The sequence below is a fragment of the Lissotriton helveticus genome, chromosome 4_1 (assembly GCF_964261635.1).
Source record: "Lissotriton helveticus chromosome 4_1, aLisHel1.1, whole genome shotgun sequence".
Taxonomy (NCBI): domain Eukaryota; kingdom Metazoa; phylum Chordata; class Amphibia; order Caudata; family Salamandridae; genus Lissotriton; species Lissotriton helveticus.
The window spans coordinates 1,837,580,655-1,837,597,371 of NC_136063.1; the positions used below are offsets into that span (position 1 = coordinate 1,837,580,655).

At 43.2% G+C, this 16,717-nt stretch overlaps 1 protein-coding gene across 6 annotated transcripts in view; it reads left to right on the top strand.

Annotated features, from left to right (window-relative positions):
• HDX (highly divergent homeobox) overlaps positions 1–16,717 on the top strand; it is a 345,086-nt gene that overhangs the window by 85,385 nt on the left and 242,984 nt on the right. For 2 of the 6 annotated variants that reach the window (XM_078688482.1, XM_078688483.1), the window contains one exon: positions 3,856–4,002. The exons of 2 other annotated variants lie outside the window; for them this stretch is intronic. In XM_078688482.1, coding sequence (XP_078544608.1) covers positions 3,856–4,002 — 147 coding nt within the window. Of the gene's footprint in view, positions 1–3,855; positions 4,003–6,603; positions 6,668–16,717 lie in introns of all 6 variants that reach the window. 2 more of the 6 variants (XM_078688487.1, XM_078688484.1) reach the window with 2 other exon arrangements.

Below are 16,717 nucleotides of genomic sequence, written 5' to 3' on the forward strand. Positions count from 1 at the left end.
TGGTTGTGGGAGGTCCGTGGTCCACCTGGTCTAGACCCAGCAGTCGCCCCCACCGTGGCGGAGTTCAGTGCAGCGTACAAAATAGAAATAGCATGCCATGTGCCGCCACATGACATGCGTGCTTGAAATGTCGGTGATTGGGGCGGTTCCACCCCTCCGTGTCCCCAGGTGGTGTGAATCGCATGTTACCCTGCATGATATGTTAACACCTTGACTGCTAAGGCAATTCCCGCTGGGTGCTGATATTTTTGAAATCCCATTGATCATGACGAGCTCACCTTGTCATTAGCACAGCTCCAGTGTGCCTCATGACGAGCTGAGCTCGTCATGAGCATGGAACAGGTTAAGAATTATCCTGCTGTCATGTCATAAGTGTCCATGATATCATGGAAGGATATGGGTCTCCGTCATGAAAGAAGTCCCTCAAGTGAGCCATTTCTGTCTCCCTTGAAGGCAAATCTCCAGGCTACCTCTCGGATTTCTGGTAGTTGCCATATCAAGATGAGCGGGTAATATGGTATATGGGGTCCTCTGCTATGTATATATCTCTGCCAGCACAGAAGAGCCACCGCCATCTGATTTGTTTCTGTTATGGATGGATTCCAGGGTCCGTCAGCCACGAATATACCTTTGTCCCTCAAGGATCTTGAGGATGATCGTCCTTTCAGGGCAAACGGCCGTGCCTAACCATCGCATCGGCCAATGCCGCTGTGCCGCCGCATAGTACAGTTTGTAGTGAGGAGCGCAGAGTTCACCTTCAAGCAGAGGCTGCTGAAGTATGGAGAGCACCAACCGTCACCTGCCCTCTCTCCATATCAGCTCTGTCTTCCACCTACTACTAAAAGCCACCTGCCTGATGCTCCGCAGGGCAGGCAAGACCCACCCGCTGCCTGCTCCTAAGATCAGCCTGCAGAGAGTGCTGGCACCCAACTGCGCAATCAACCATCCCTTCCAGCATGCCCTCTGCTTTATTGCAACCCTCGGTCTTGGCACGGCACATGACAGCGAAGCTGCCACTAGGCAAGCACGAGAGTGTCAGCAAGCCCTTAGAATTTATAGCACCATGTGGCATGGCCAGTATGTTATTTCCCCATCACTCATTGTTGCTTCCTCTTGCAAAAAGGCCAAGGAGGAAAGAAGCCATTGAGACAGAGTCATCAGCTGAGTAAGTTGCATGTGGGAGGGGGCAAGGTCTAAATCGCTGAATGTGTTGGGTAATTATGAAAATAATAAAGACACTTCTTGGGGCCTCTAACCTTTACTTAGCTGTATAGTACATTTGAGGCCGTACCTCCATCATGTAAGGAATGAGCGTGCCGGTAAACTCTGCTCTGCCGGCGGCTGGTGGGGTTTTTCCGAACTCTATGCTCCAAGCAGGGCGCAGAGAAGCATAACTCTGCAAATGCAGCGGAGTTCACTGCCCACCCCTAATGTATATGCGCCCTATTTTTCAGTATAAAGTCATCCCTTGATATACAAAAATGCAGAGAAAGGGTACAAACAGGCCGTCGTCCTCACGATGATCCAGCAATCTGCAGACAGTTGTACTCGCAGGAACGTTCGGATTTGAAAAAGAGGTTGTTTCGAGGGCAATAATAAAACAAGATTATAGTATCTGCTTTTTTTCTTTTAGCACTGGTGGATTCATTGCCCTTTTACACTTCTAAGGAAGTTCGCTTACCTGACATGAGGCAACGATAATGGTAATAGGGCTCAAAATCCTACGCAAAAGGTTCAGTCTGCAAAATATGGGCATATTTTATTTCATTATTTTATTATGGGTGTTTAATAGAATAGTCCAATAATAGTCCAACAATACTCTGTTTTTAAAGCAAAAGAGTATGACTTTTTGATCAAACAGTAGATTGTAGTTGTGTACATGTTTTCTGTTTTAACAGCGGTGCGATAAGGAATATAGTAATTAAAAAATAGGTTACCCGTAGCACACCAGTGCTGCTTGTTGTATGTTAAAATATTTTACGAGTTTAAGATATCTCTGAATGTAATTTTAGTCCGATTGTTCGTTAAACCCAAGTAATTTGTTCTTGCCAGAAGTACTCTACTTTTCCTTTTTCTAATATAAACGTAGATTTGTTGCCAGATGCAAGTTGGAGAGTTTTACTTTTCAGGTTTTTTTTTAAGTTAGTGTTGGGCTTTGATGATTTTGAATTACTATTCTTTAAGCTGGTAAAGGACATTTAAAGACTTTCTAGCCGTGGGTAACGAAACATGGTTTCAGAGATGTGTGGCTAGGCTATCAAAGAGATACTGATTTATATACTACTAGCTTATCCGTCGCGCGTTGCTGCGATCTCCGAAGAAAGGAAATTCAAGGAAACTCGTTATGATAACATTCAATTTACATTGTGTCATTTTTATTGAAACTTATTCATTTTAATATGGAAAACATTTCAAAGTGTCGTTTTAATTCTATGTTTGTGGATACACAATTTTTTGTTTTTCCGTCTGGTGCGTACATCAGTATTCGAAAGATTATGAGGGCCCTGGGCGGCCGATATTTAAAAAAATGTTATACTAGAAACATTTGCGGGAGTGTACTCAACAACTTCCCAAAGTTTCCTGGCTATCGGATGAATGCTGTTTTAATTCTATTTATTTATTCGAGTGCTTGTGGATACACGATTTTTTGTTTTTCCGTCTTGTGCGTACATCAGTATTCGAAAGATTATGAGGGCCCTGTGGGGCCGATTATTTAAAAAAAAATTATGCCAGAAACCTTCACGGGAGTGTACTCAACAACTTCACAAAGTCTCCTGGCGATCGATGAATGCTGTTTTAATTCTATTTATTTATACGAGTGCTTGTGGATACATGATTTGTTGTTTTTCCGTCTGGTGCGTATATCAGTATTCGAAAGATTATGAGGGCCCTGGGGGGCCGATCTTTAAAAAAATGTTATGCCTGAAACATTCACGGAAGTGTACTCAATAACTTCCCAAAGTTTCATGGCGATCGGATGAATGGTGTAGTAATGCATAAAGGACAAACAGGCAGACAGACAGACAGACAGACATACATTCCTTTTTAAATATATAGATTAATTTGCAGTAGGTTTTGTCTCCGTGTATTTTACTGAGAGGAATAGAAAATTCGGCCTTCGATTCTTACCATAAGAGAGACTATGTTGGTAATTTCGTTTAATTCTGTTTACAAATACAATGCCAAATTTTTCACCATTAATTCCCTAAAATGAAATATTCCTTGTCAACACGAATGGTGAAGTTCCTGTGATCAGAGTTGGTCTGAAACTTGTTAGAGAAATTTGAGCAGTGAGCTCTCAAAAAATTGTGTTTTATCCAGATAGTTGGTTTTCCACTGTGATTTTATTAAACTTCCCTGAGTGAAATTCCTAATCTCAATATCAGAACTGTAATAGTTATTCCTTTTTATAATAGGTCTGTTTGAATGGAATATGTATCCTTCATTAACCATGCGTGCTTTTTGTGTTTGACATTTTTACTTATGGTGCATTGTTTTGCCCAACTAATGTGCTAACCAATATATGTGACTGGGTGTCTTTCATATATTTTCTTTTATTTTTCAAACAAAAGTGGAATTTGCAGTCTGTATGCACAACGTGTACATCGACTGGGAAAGTTGCTGTAGTTTATGCTATAAACATGTTATTTACGTAGGCTGTTATATTTAGAAACTAGCAAAGTCTCACTTTTCAGCATTTGGGGAATAATAGGTTAAAAGCTCAAGTTTCACGAGTGACATGCTTTAGAGAACAGTAACGATTTCGGTTTACAGTGGTTCTATTGAGCTCACTTTGGAAACAAACATTTACAAAAGTTCATTTCCAACTTTCTGAGTATCTTCTTTTGTTTTTAGATGAATCTTCGTTCTGTATTTTCTGTAGAACAACAAAGGATATTGCAACGTTATTATGAAAATGGAATGACAAATCAGAGTAAAACTTGCTTTCAGCTCATATTACAATGTGCACAAGAAACTAAGCTGGACTTCAGTGTAGTCAGGGTAAGTACAGATTTCTAACCATTGAATTTCCGTTCTCGTACGTGCAGTACAGGGGTTGCTAATCCGACGGGACATTTCTAAAGCTAGTAGTGAGCTGTGTACATGCGAATTTTGCGTATGCCCTTGTGAATTCTCTTGCACTGCCGCAGCATGAAGCATGCCAAAAATGCGTTTGCTCCCTTGGACTGTCTGGTAGGAGTCAATTACTGCCTCTAGTTATTAGTGCCATATTTTTACTGCACGTACTTTCCTGTGAAATAGTTCCCTTGTGTCGATGTCTTATGGGGCAAGTCACAAAAAGTGGCAACTCGATCAGTCCCATGCCTTTATTGGCAATACTTTCATGGGAGTCATCAAAATCCATATGTATGTATATATATATATATATATATATATATATATATATATATATATATATATATATATATATATTATGTGCAAATGCCTTATCATAAATTAGCCGATTTTCCGGCCGTGAAACGGGCACTGACAAAGTTAAGGTGAGAATGCAATATTTCCTTCCTATTATTCACGAGGGGAATATTTTCCCAGGGCGAAATATCTCTTCTTCACGTTTATAAAATATGAAATGTTTGCGTTTTTTCACACCCAACGAAAAATGTTTCGTATTTTCGGTGGTAAAGTTCAAATATTAGTTGTAGTTGCATACTTAAAGTTTCAGCTTTATGGTTTTCCCAACAGCTATTCGATTCCCTTCACTTTAACCCTAAAGCCACGAGTGCAAAAGGTGAGCCAGACTTGGGCATCTCCAGTGTTGCATGTGAATGTCAGCAGATCCACATAAAATGAATAAGGAATGATCTGCTATTTCAGACTGAAGATGGCTCTTTTTGCATGCCTAGGTTCAGATTAGGTGCACAAAATATTCCCCCTCCCCCCCAGCACCCCCCCCCCCCCGCAGAATTTAGTGGAAATGTGAGCCAATGCATTTAATTTGATGGTACTTCCATCTGGTAAATATTTTGTCATGTTTTCATAACTATGAATATCTATCTATGGCTGCCGCAAAAGCCCAAAACCCTTTCGCAGGCGGTAAGGCACACTGAAGCATCATTTACTTTTTATTTCATATTATTTTACGTCTGCACTTAGTTACTGTAGTGCGAGTCAAGCTTCTTTCCGCCCTCTTGAGTATCTCTTCTTAATGCTTGTTGATGTTTTTGAATCTTTGAGATGCAAAAAAAAGTGTCCTTGCATTATTCTGCGTACATGTAGGAAATGGTAGGTTCTTATACCGACATCCAAAAACGGTCGGGTATGCCCAGGGAAGGAATTTCAGACACGGTTTTTACTAGGCACTGTATTTCTGGTTGAAAACAAAGCTGTGCATTAAAATGCACTACGCTCTCCGTCCTACCCCGTTTAAATGACAAAACATGAATTTTTTTTTACTTTATAGTTTTTGGGGGAAATGCTGTGTTTTAAAATAACATCCTCATAACCTCCTCCTGGGCATAATTGGATTTGGAAAGGGGGCATGGATGGTTTTGTGTCGGTTTACATTATTGAAGGACCTGTTATAAATGTGTTTTATATGCAGAGTTTCTTAGGGCCAGATGTATCAAAGGGTTTTAGCCATTCTATGTCTATGGGAAAATGTGTTCATACATATGGCCCTAAATGAACTAAACATGTACAGGGTTGGATTAGTAAGGTAGGCGCCTGGGCCGGTATCTGAGTTGCAGCTGTTGGCCGCTTTTCTGAGCAGCACAGAGGCCGATTTTGGCGTTGTCTGTGCTGTTCAGATGACGCCAGCGACCCAGTGGGGGCTTGAGCGGCCTTACCGGAGGCAAATGGGCCTCTGTTACCTCCGTTTTACCAAGGGGGCAGAGTGTCATTCCCAGTGTCACGCTGGACCGGCACATTAATGTATGCATAGTGAGCAGGGGCAGGGGGCCTGAGCAGAAGGGTCTCACTTATATTCAGGTGTGGTTCACCAGTGTGAACTAATCGGTGCAGAAAGTGGCCTGGCAGCATTTGCTTGTTTTATCTTAGTGAAGTTAAGAAAACATGCCTCTTTTAGAAAACTCCCCCCCCTTCTTTTCATAATTCTTAAACACAGGGGCATTTTTTTTTTTGCGACATGGCCCAAAACTCAAATGTGAGCCACTATTTTTTTTTTAGAGTGCCCAGGCCTATTTTGCATCCCAATCCAATAATGAACATGTATTTTTCACGAACAATTTTGATGCCAATATTTGGATTGACCTTCCATGGTAACATATTAATCTTGAGTTGATGAAATGTGTGGCTTGTGTATTTGTGAAAATGTGTGTGACATATTTGAAACCGATTTTGACTCCAGAAATCATAATTATGCGAAGTATGTTCACACAATAAAATAGATATGAAAACAATGTTACAGAATGACCTCGTATGTATACAAATTCGTTACATAGATGGCAACCGTCTAAGTCACCTGCCTTTGTGTTATTCCCCGTATTTAGCAGCTGTCTGTGTAACTCGGTACCACTCAGTGCATACTTACCCTGCTTATTATTTTGCTAATTTTCCTAGCTAAAACTTCTCTTGCGTTGATCCCAAATACCTTTTGAGATTTTTTCTTATTTCTTCTTCTAGCTGTCTGGAACTGCACACCAGCTTCGTCCCCACTTAATGATAAGTTACTTGCTGTTGTCCTCCTGTGAGTTATTTAATTCATTTTCAGCTTCACATTCTTTTGCCTTCGCGTTCTCCTTTTATGATTTTTTGTCTTGAGTGTTATCTGGCAAGGATTGTTTTGCCTAGTGTACTGATATTACTTTTGCAAAAGGTGGTCGTAAATTGAGTACTGACTTGGCGAATATGATAGTATTACGAACAGACCTATGTACAAGTAGGTTGGTTCAGAAAATGCCAAGTCACAGTGGGTTGTAGAATGACCTTCATAATGAACATTAATTCAGCAGGTCACAATTTGTGACCACCAGCGATTGGCCAGTCACACAGATGTTGACCTGCAAGGATCAGCATACCACAATATCTCTGTTTATGTTTAAATAGAGAAAACGTTTGTTTTAAATCCCGCCTTTTCCTTAAAAAAATGAGGCATCCTTTTTTTTTCAAACATTAAAAAAAAAAAAAAGATTCACTCAGAGTTTGTGGTGGTCCCGTGGTCCACTACCAGCTCTCTCTCAATCTTTTTCCAAGATTCAGAAAGGGAAAAGGACCCACTCACTTTGCCAATCAGATACCACACTTTTTATGAGTTGGTATCTGACCAGTAGTTTCCTTTGGGCCTGAAGGATCTACAGAGACCTCCAGTCGGGTTGAAGCTGGTGGATCCATCCATCCTGAGTGCCATTTGAGCCCCTGGAACCTGTTGCAGGATCTGCTCCGACTTAGGTGCCGTGGTGGATCTGTCCTCAGTGCCGTATGAGCCCCTGGAAGCCGTTGTGGGATCCGCTCTGACTCTGGTGCCATCTTCCTTCTATCTCCAAAATCTGTGCTGGTTCCTTCTTTTACGCCAGTCCTGACATCCACAGACATCGATGACATGCCAATGCCGGTGTCCGACCTCAACCTGAATTTTTCTCGAATCTGACCTGAGAGTTTGCCACTACCTTATGATGACAACAGTGGTGATACAGATGAGTTACCCCAGCATTACAATGCTATCTATATGAAGTTACAGGAAGCCAGTGGGCTTGATAGGTCTCCTGATACAGACTTGATTTCGCCCCTTCGATCTCCTGAGTGCCATTTGAGCCCCTGGAACCTGTGGCAGGACCTGCCCCGACTTAGGTGCCGTGGTGGATCTGTCCTCAGTGCCGTGTGAGCCCCTGGAAGCCGTTGTGGGATCCGCTCTGACTCTGGTGCCATCTTCCTTCTATCTCCAAAATCTGTGCTGGTTCCTTCTTTTACGCCAGTCCTGACATCAACAGACATCGATGACCTGCCAATGCCGGTGTCCGACCTCGACCTGAATTTTTCTCGAATCTGACCTGAGAGTTTGCCACCACCTTATGATGACAACATTGGTGATGCAGATGAGTTACCCCTGCATTACAATGCTATCTATATGAAGTTACAGGAAGCCAGTGGGCTTGATAGGTCTCCTGATACAGACTTGATTTCGCCCCTTCGATCTCCAACAGAGGAAAGTACTTTATTTGCTTTAGTAATTAGAAGAGCGACTGAGATCCTTGATCTACAGTTGCCTTCTGTTTAAATCAAGACAAGTATCCTTACTGGTTTTATAGCCTGGGCCAATCTCATCTGAACCCGGACTTCTATTTAATGAAGCGCTGACTGACCCTCTTATTTACACTTGGGCTGAGCCTTGCTGTTGCCCACTGGTGATAAGACAGGGAATATGTGATCTTACAACGAATTCCGTTGCAACGCATGCCTTTACCACGCATGCGTTTCAACGGAATGCTTTTTCTTCGCATAGGCATTTCCTCTAATACTTTGTGGTGACGTCGTACGTCGTTAAGAGGAAACGGAAGATTCTTTCCGTTTCCTCTTAAAGGACGCCGTTTTCCTGCACAACTCGACGTTTTTTGAGATGAGTTTCTTTTTTTGGGGGGGAGACCACCCCAAGCCCCCCTTTTTTTTGTTACCCTTTACCACACATACCTTTACTACGTACCTCGTAGTAATGGTATGCGTGGTAAAGGCTTTCGTGGTAACCACGCATGCGTTGTAATGCATGCGTGGTTAATGTTTCCGTGGAAACAGCCGCGTTGTAGTGGCTGTTTCCCAAGACAGGTGGGCAGATGTCAAAGGATCCTCTTCCACCACCAGCAAAGTGATTCCTAATGTATTCCTCAACCCCTCCAGGCATGGGGTCGGAATGAATTGCGGCATTCCGGAAGTGAATGTTCTCTGTGTTCAGTCTGGCATTGAGGTCAGTCAGTGCAGTCTGCCTATTAGGCCATTACATGCACGTACTGTAGGACATGTGCAGTAAGATCTTGCTGGCAGCCCAGGAAGAGTTCAGGGCCATTCCAGATGGTTAGGATGCATTCAAATGCGTAAATCAGGCTGTCTTGCGTACTATTAATTGTTTGGGGCGAGCAGTCAGCACTTGGTCTATGCAGGCTTTTCTGGGAACGTGCAGGTATTCCTTATGGATATTTCTTTTGATGAGTCCTGCCTGTTTGGCAAAAAGGCTGATTCTGCTCTTTTGACGCATTAAAGAAAGCAGGTCCCCATTACAGTACTCTGGCCTTTTTTCCACACCAGACAGTTGCTTTTTTGGTTTTGAACCTTCCGAGACTACTGCACAGGATTGGTGTATAGACAATAATACCAGGCTCTGCCACCGCAACGGTCACCCCAGTCCTTTTATGGTCTGGAACAGGGATCTAGTAGCGCAGCTCAGGCGTTTAAGAAAGTGATGGTCGCTGCACGTCTTCTGAGATTTGGGATATTAGTTTTTCTCTACCTTTATTACTGGCTGTTGAAGACACTTTTCTTCCAATCAGGCATAGACCTCATCCAAATCACGGCAAACCTCCTGACATCATTGGGGTTCTCGATCAAATGACAAAGTCACACCTCACTCCTTTTATAGAAGCTGTCTTGGACACAGTGCATTTCAGTGCCTCTCCTGTGCCATAATGAGTCCAGGACATTTGGACTATGATCCTGATGTTGCAGCCTCCAGGATATGGGTACGAGTAGCTCTGAGGCTTCTTGGCCTGTTGGCCTTATGCATTCTGCCTGTTTGATGTCATCCAGGTTCTGGAGAAGACTGCACAGGATCTGCAGTGGTGGCTGCCGGACCTAAGTCTTACTAGCGGCAGACCCTTCTCTCTGCCCCACGTCGAGGTGACAGATGCGGCATTGTTGGGTTGGGGAAGTCACCTGGGTGAGATGGAGATCAGAGACCTCTGGTATTGGCTTAAATTCAGCTCCACGGCGACCTTTTGGGGTGCAGGCCATTCGACTGGCATTGATGGCCTTCCTGCCGTTCATCATGGGAAGGCTGGTGCAGGTTCTCATAGACAACACCCTCACCATGTGGTACTGCAACGAGCAGGGTCTTGTGCAAGGAGACAAGGTGCCTCTGGAGTTGGCCAGAGCGTCAGGGCATTTCTCTGATCGTGTACCACCTGGTAAGATCTTCAGCTGCTAGGACAGACAAGCTCAAATAACGATACTTGGCAGATCACGAATGGCAGATGCACCCCAAAGTGGGGTAGGGCATCTTCCAACAGTGGAGAACATCCTGGTTGGACCTTTTTGCAGCTCTCCAGAATGTACAGTGTCAAAGTTTCTCTGCTTTTGAGTTCACAAGACCACTCTCTCTAGGCGATGCCTTCAGGCTAGAGTGGAGGAGAAGAACAGGGGAACCCTACTCACAATGGAACCAGGGTACTAGATATATATACGGAAACAGCGGTTCCTGTGGACTTATAGAACTGATTTAAGCAATATATAGGCACAATCGCAATATGAAGGGTACAGTAATGTCAGAGGGTAAGAAACCATCTACACAGTCGGTTCAGTATGGCGTATTTTATGATTCATAGAAGAAACAAAAATTATATGTACACTTCTTTTCAATTAAAAGCGCAAACATTTATGCATTCTGTCCCCAAGTGAAAAATGGAACCAAAATGTGAATATACAAGGTGAATAGTTATATACACGGTTTCCATGAATTCTAAGAAACAACCATTCATATACACTGTGTAAACAGCATAAGTACACAAAAATACACGCTGGGTAATGGTCCGTTCTTTGTGCTTGTCGACAGCGTTTCAACCCTTCTATCAGACTAGAGTGGGGCACAGGACTCCTGTACTCCTTTCCATCTTTACCTGTACTGCTCTGAGTTCCTAGGAAGATCTTGAACGACCAGGTCATCATAGTGGGTCCTGACTGGGCAATCCGAGTGTTATACTCGGAGCTTCTGGGCATAAACATCTGTCATTAGATCAGGCTGCCTCTTAAAGCAGCACCAGGGCAAAGTTCTGTACCCAAACCTGTTCAATTTATGCCTCTATGCATGAAGAATGAAAAATGGCAGTTGATTGTGTTCGATGTACCACCTGAGGTTGTTGATGTCATCCTTGCTGCCAGCCAACTGTCCTCAAAGTCCATTTACGCTGGGCGAGGAGACGAGTTTGTGGCCTGGTGTGGAATTCGCAAAACACAATTTGCAGTCAAAACTGTCAGATGTTTTGCTGTTTGTTTTGCCTTTGGTCCTGCAAAGCCTTGCAGTGGGCATTATTACAAATAATTTATTAGACCTTTTTGTCATTTTGCGATTGACGGGTCAATTGCCCGTGTTTGAAGCACCTGTTCTGATGCGATTAAATTAATGTTTGATACATGTGTTTCCTCCCACTCCATCTGTGATGCCATGGTGTGGTCTTAATTTGCTCCTAATGCTCCTCTTGTCAACCATTTTGAGCCCAGCTGTTCCTTGCGTTTGCTAACTGTCAAAACTGGCTTCCTAATTGCAATCCCTTTGGCTCATTGTGTGAGCGAGCTCCAGTCTGTTGGTGAAAAATTCGTACACCATCTTTTTCCCTTACAAACTGATGTTGAGCACCATGGCAGGATTTTTGCCCAACATTTTCATTCCTTTGCAAGTTAGGCAATCCATCAGTCTCTCAACATTCTTTGCTCCACCTAACTTCTCGAAAGAGGAGGAGAGACCCCTAAGAAGAGCCTTAACATTTTTCATCGATCGTACCAAAAACCTTTGAGTGCAAAGTCCAATTTTCATGGGATTTCGGTGGCAAAGTAAGGTAAAGCAATGTAGAAAAACTCTGTCTAGGTTGATTGTCCTCTGCATTAAGATCTGCTATGCATCGGCCAATAAGCAGATGCTGGAAGGTGTGAGGGTTCCTTCCACTAGGGACAAGGCTGCTACAGCTGCATTGGCACGTGAAGTGCCTGTTCTTGACATCTGCCAAGCCACCACATGGTCATCAATGCACAGTATTACTGCCTTAACTGCCTTATCTTACGGTAAGGGCATTTCCCCAGTTTCTGGTCTGAGCCAACTCCACAGACCCTCCACCTTGGGTGGTACTGCTTTTGGTATCTATTCTAAAGGTAAGCAATCTGCAGTCAGAAGCATCCATCAGAAGAACAAATTACTTACCTTCAATAACGCTCTTTGTGGTTGATACTCTATCTACTGCAGATCCTTCACTGCCTTCCCCCTTCCCAGTTCTCTGGAGTGTCCTCGTTTTTGCCATATAAAAAGGTCTAAAAAAAATCTATACTGACAAATGTTTTGTGCTCGGTCCGAGGCTGCGTAAAGAGTCCAGCATGAAACTGGCGTCAGCTTGCAGGGGTGGTGCTTTGCCACTTCCAGGGTGGAACGAGACCAATGTAAAGCCACACACTACCACCTAGCGGCACATAGAAGCCCTGCTGTAAAAACATCCAGATCCAGTCGGATGGCTGGAGAAAATTCTAAGAGTAATCTGCGGTTAGGTAGAGTAACTTCCAGAAAGAGTGTTACCAAAGGTAAGTAATGTGTTCTTTTGTCAGACAGTGTTTTATTTACAATATTCTGGCACCATACAACTAGGAGGAGACGATTTCTAATATCTTCTTTAAAACAAAAAAAGCAAAAAGATGCAGCTAAAATTAAATGGAAAGGTATACAAAAATGAAAATGAATCATTAAAATAAATTGGAGCTCACACAATAATATTTCCACCTGTGGAAGACAAAGTCGTATAAACGGAACCACTGTGCATGAATTATCACCAGATGTACATCCTGGTTTAACCCCTCCCACGCTTGTGACGGAACCGTTCCGTCACGCCCCTCGGGTGGGCTGTGCTGGTGACGGAACGGTTCCATCACGGCCCGCTCGCCGCGCCTGCGCTGAGCGTTCTATTGAGCGGGCGGGGCCGTGACGGAACCGTTCCGTCACAAGCACAGCTCACCCGAGGGGCTTGACGGAGCGGTTCCGTCACCAGCGCAGGAGCGCCACGCGGCCCCCCCCCTTAGCACTGCGGCGGAATAGCCGCCGCAGTGAAAGGGTTAATAGAGGACACAGAAATTAAGAAATAACATTTACATTCCTCATTGTACTGAAAATGGCAACAGTATTACACCGTCACATCAAATTGACGTCCCAGTTCAATATCGTCGAAAGTGTGAGAGTAACCCCCTGTAGAGGACACCAGCAAATACAAAAACAAGAAAGGTTCTTGCCAACGGCTGGAAAAGAGTTTCTTTTTTTCTTTCTCTCACTCCTCCAAACGCATAAATAGTCGCTTGCAAACTGAAATTTTACGATCAATGCTGGTGCAAAAATCCCTCACCGATATTAGCGGATGGAAGTCATTCATGTAAAAGATTGCTCAGATATATCAAGCAGATATGTAACCCACACTGTTGAAATACATCTTTGAAATAAACAATGTTAAATTGTTCTGCATAGCTCTGTAGGTGATAGATTTGAACCCCCAAGAATGACGCCCTTCTTCTTTAAGGGAGCGATAATTGAGCATCATTGAATTTGATGCTAACTGTTATGTATGGTGCTGTGATGTGGCAAAGAAAGGGCTCTTTCAGTAGTTATGAAAACACACAATCTCTTTTCAGAGATGGGACTATGCAGTGATTGAAAAAAAAATGTTGTACCTGAAAAAACAGAAACCGCCATATACATTCACATCTTCCACATTATCCCAAATAGAAACAGCATTATTGCTGTCACTTTAATTTACAGATGTCTTTTGAGCACTGGTACATTTTCTGCATTCATGGGGTGAGTGGTTTGCTCACTCTAAATTACCACGGCATATCAGACTTTTGCGATCCTTTACTTGCTTACTTTGTTTTCCCCTGTCTTCTTTTAGGTCTGGCTTATACACCTCTTTCGTTTGCTCGCTAGCTTTATTTATTAAAAAAAATCATGAGTAAAAAGAAATACATGCATATGTTCACGTATTTGGAGAGGTTTTGGAGGTGATCATACACTGGTCTCTTCAGCTTTCATGCACATTTTGCCTTCGCTCACCACAGCATACCATGTGGGACAATATGTCAGCCCACAGCAGCCATTGAGTCTCCTTTACTATGAGTGACGCCTGAGGTGCACATCTTCCCTAAAAGAAATGCACTTCAGCGCCAGGGCCTATGTGCCGGTACTTTGACAAGGCTTTCTTCCCCTTTTCATTCTTTATCCTTTTAAGATATTCTTGCATATTAAAGCTATGTATTCAGGTTACAGTTCGTTCCATCTATAATAACACGTTGTACTTTGATATTCTTTAAAACTTAAAAGGGTTCCTATACTTGTTCTAAGTACATGTGCCTGCTGAGAAGCTACTGTACCATTGTGTTAAAATCGTATGCAATGTTTATTTTTTTTATTTAAGCCATCGTGTTTAGGTATTGGCATTTTTTGTTACTTATGCTTGCTGTAAAAAATAAAAATAACCATGGTACCAACTTGCTAAATCAAGACCTTTTAGCTTTGCCAGTATTTGTTTAATTTGCATTATTATTTATTTAAGTCAAAATTAATGGTTTGCTGTTGCTTTCCCATTTGTATTTATGATCAGTATCATTAATGTACCTTATTCATGCTGTTTATCACTGGCTAATGCAACGTCTATTTTGAATTAAAAAGACAGCATGTTTAACCTTTTTCTTCAAAATGGTACAAAGCAGGCTTTGAATGTTAGCTCAGTGGCCTGCTGGCATCTGGCATTACAGTTGTGTCTGTGTCCAATATTAGTTAGCAGAAGCTGACTGAATTCCTGGAATTTCGCACCCTGCCGTACATGTAAAACGCTGTTCGACTGAATTTGTTAATAATGGGGAAGCATGGGAGCTTGATGAACTTCTGAAGCAATATAGATATTATGAGGCAACTACAGACACTTAATTCGCCTGCATATTAAAAAGAATGCATAAGAGGTATTGGACAACTTTAGACATTTATTTACATATTACAAGTTATATATAAAAATTGGAATGCAAGCTTTTAACTAGATGCTGCAGCTGTAGGTTCGATGGCATGTGTGGCTGTAGATACTCCTGATCTGCATACTCCTGTCATCTAGTGATAAGTCAGAGTTGTGCAACTTGTGTTTCTTCAAAGAAGTCTTTCGAGTCATAAGGTAGAGTGACTCCTCTTCTCGGTGATATTACGTTAGGGCATATACTACTTTGTTAGATTATTTTCTCTCCTTGTCGGGTTCGGACATGTGTGCCTCTCCTCCGTCTTCAACTCCAGTCTGAACGAGTCTTCGGTCCTATTCTGTCTGCGATGGTACAGTGTATCTCGATTGCTATTTTCCCATTCCTGCGCTGCTCGAAAACTTTGTTTCTGAATTCGACCGATCGCCTCGGGGCTACCCTTCATTGTGCACCGTCTTTATGGAAAATGTATTCCTGATGGAGCAAACACTTATTCGATTTTGCTTTGCAGTGTCACACCAAATATCCACACACGGATCAACACCAGGTGCGTAATCTTTGCCTCTCACCCCGTCATCGCGAGGCTGAGTGCGACACCTGCAAGTCTTTCAGATTTAAAAAGACACTTTGCCAGGCGGCCGCTAGGACATGGCTCGAAGCCAACAGGCATCTGGTCTAAGAAGGTAAATGGACTGCTGCGAATCCACTGTGGGACCGCAAGCAATTTGAGGAGGTGAAGAAATTATGGGGCCTCATTCGATGGGGACTGATTGAAATCAATTGCCTTGGGGACGTTTGGGGGGAGGGAGGTGGGGGAGGGCGCACTATTGTCTTTTGTAGACCTCCAAACTGAATAAAACATGTTGGCCGGGGAGCACTAAAGATACCTACAATGGAGATATGCGCTGCGATGCCACGTGCCTGAGAGAGAACAGCTACTGGAGTCCTCACCCTTGGAAGACCGCTTGTTACTGGACTCTTTCCGGTTAAGGCAGTTTCCCTAGAACACCGAAAAATATTGAACAACTACTCCAATCTGCTCCATTTACTATGGGAAGCTTGGGAGGGAGACATATGACTCCTAGGAGCTGACGACTGGGCAGAGGCCCTCAAAAGCCCTAGAGGCTTTGGAGGCTCGTTTCTGCCTCATAAAACTATGCATACTACACGGATCCTGCTTCTCCACATTCTTGCTGCACTGCCTGGGTCCCTACAACTCGGGCCTTTTCCGCCAGGGGTTGTTGAGTGTTCAGCTCATTTTTCCATATCCTTATGGACTGTTTAGTGATCCAACAGTATTGGAGGGAAGTCACTTAGGTCATGGCTGCGATTACGGGCCTTACGGTTGCCCTTGAGGCTAGATGGGCTTGTGTTGTGCATAACAGTGGAGGACACTTTTCCCCGGTCTCTAAGAACATGGTTGATGTTAGCGGCAGGGGTGGCCGAAGACAACATTACAAAAACATAGTGGGGGGCGAGTGGACCCCGGTCATCCAGGACTGGAAGAACAATCTAGACTGGTTTCAGCTAGCATAGCTTGAGGTCTACCAGAGTCAAGGCTGCCTTCAAAAATACGAGAAGATCTGGGGCAAATGGATCCAATACAGAGAGACCTAAGGAATTGTCAGGGGTTCTGCGGGAGGAGGGTAATTTTGGTCTGGATTGTAATTCTTTACGGTCCACTATGCCTGCATTGCTATATACATGCTATGTCTGCTGATTTAATTGCTAGCTGAAACTGCCCTTTTTTGATTCTCTCCACGCTGACTCACTTTGTGCATATCCAGCATTGTAAACATTGATGTATATGGAGCAACTATTTAATAAAAAGACTAAT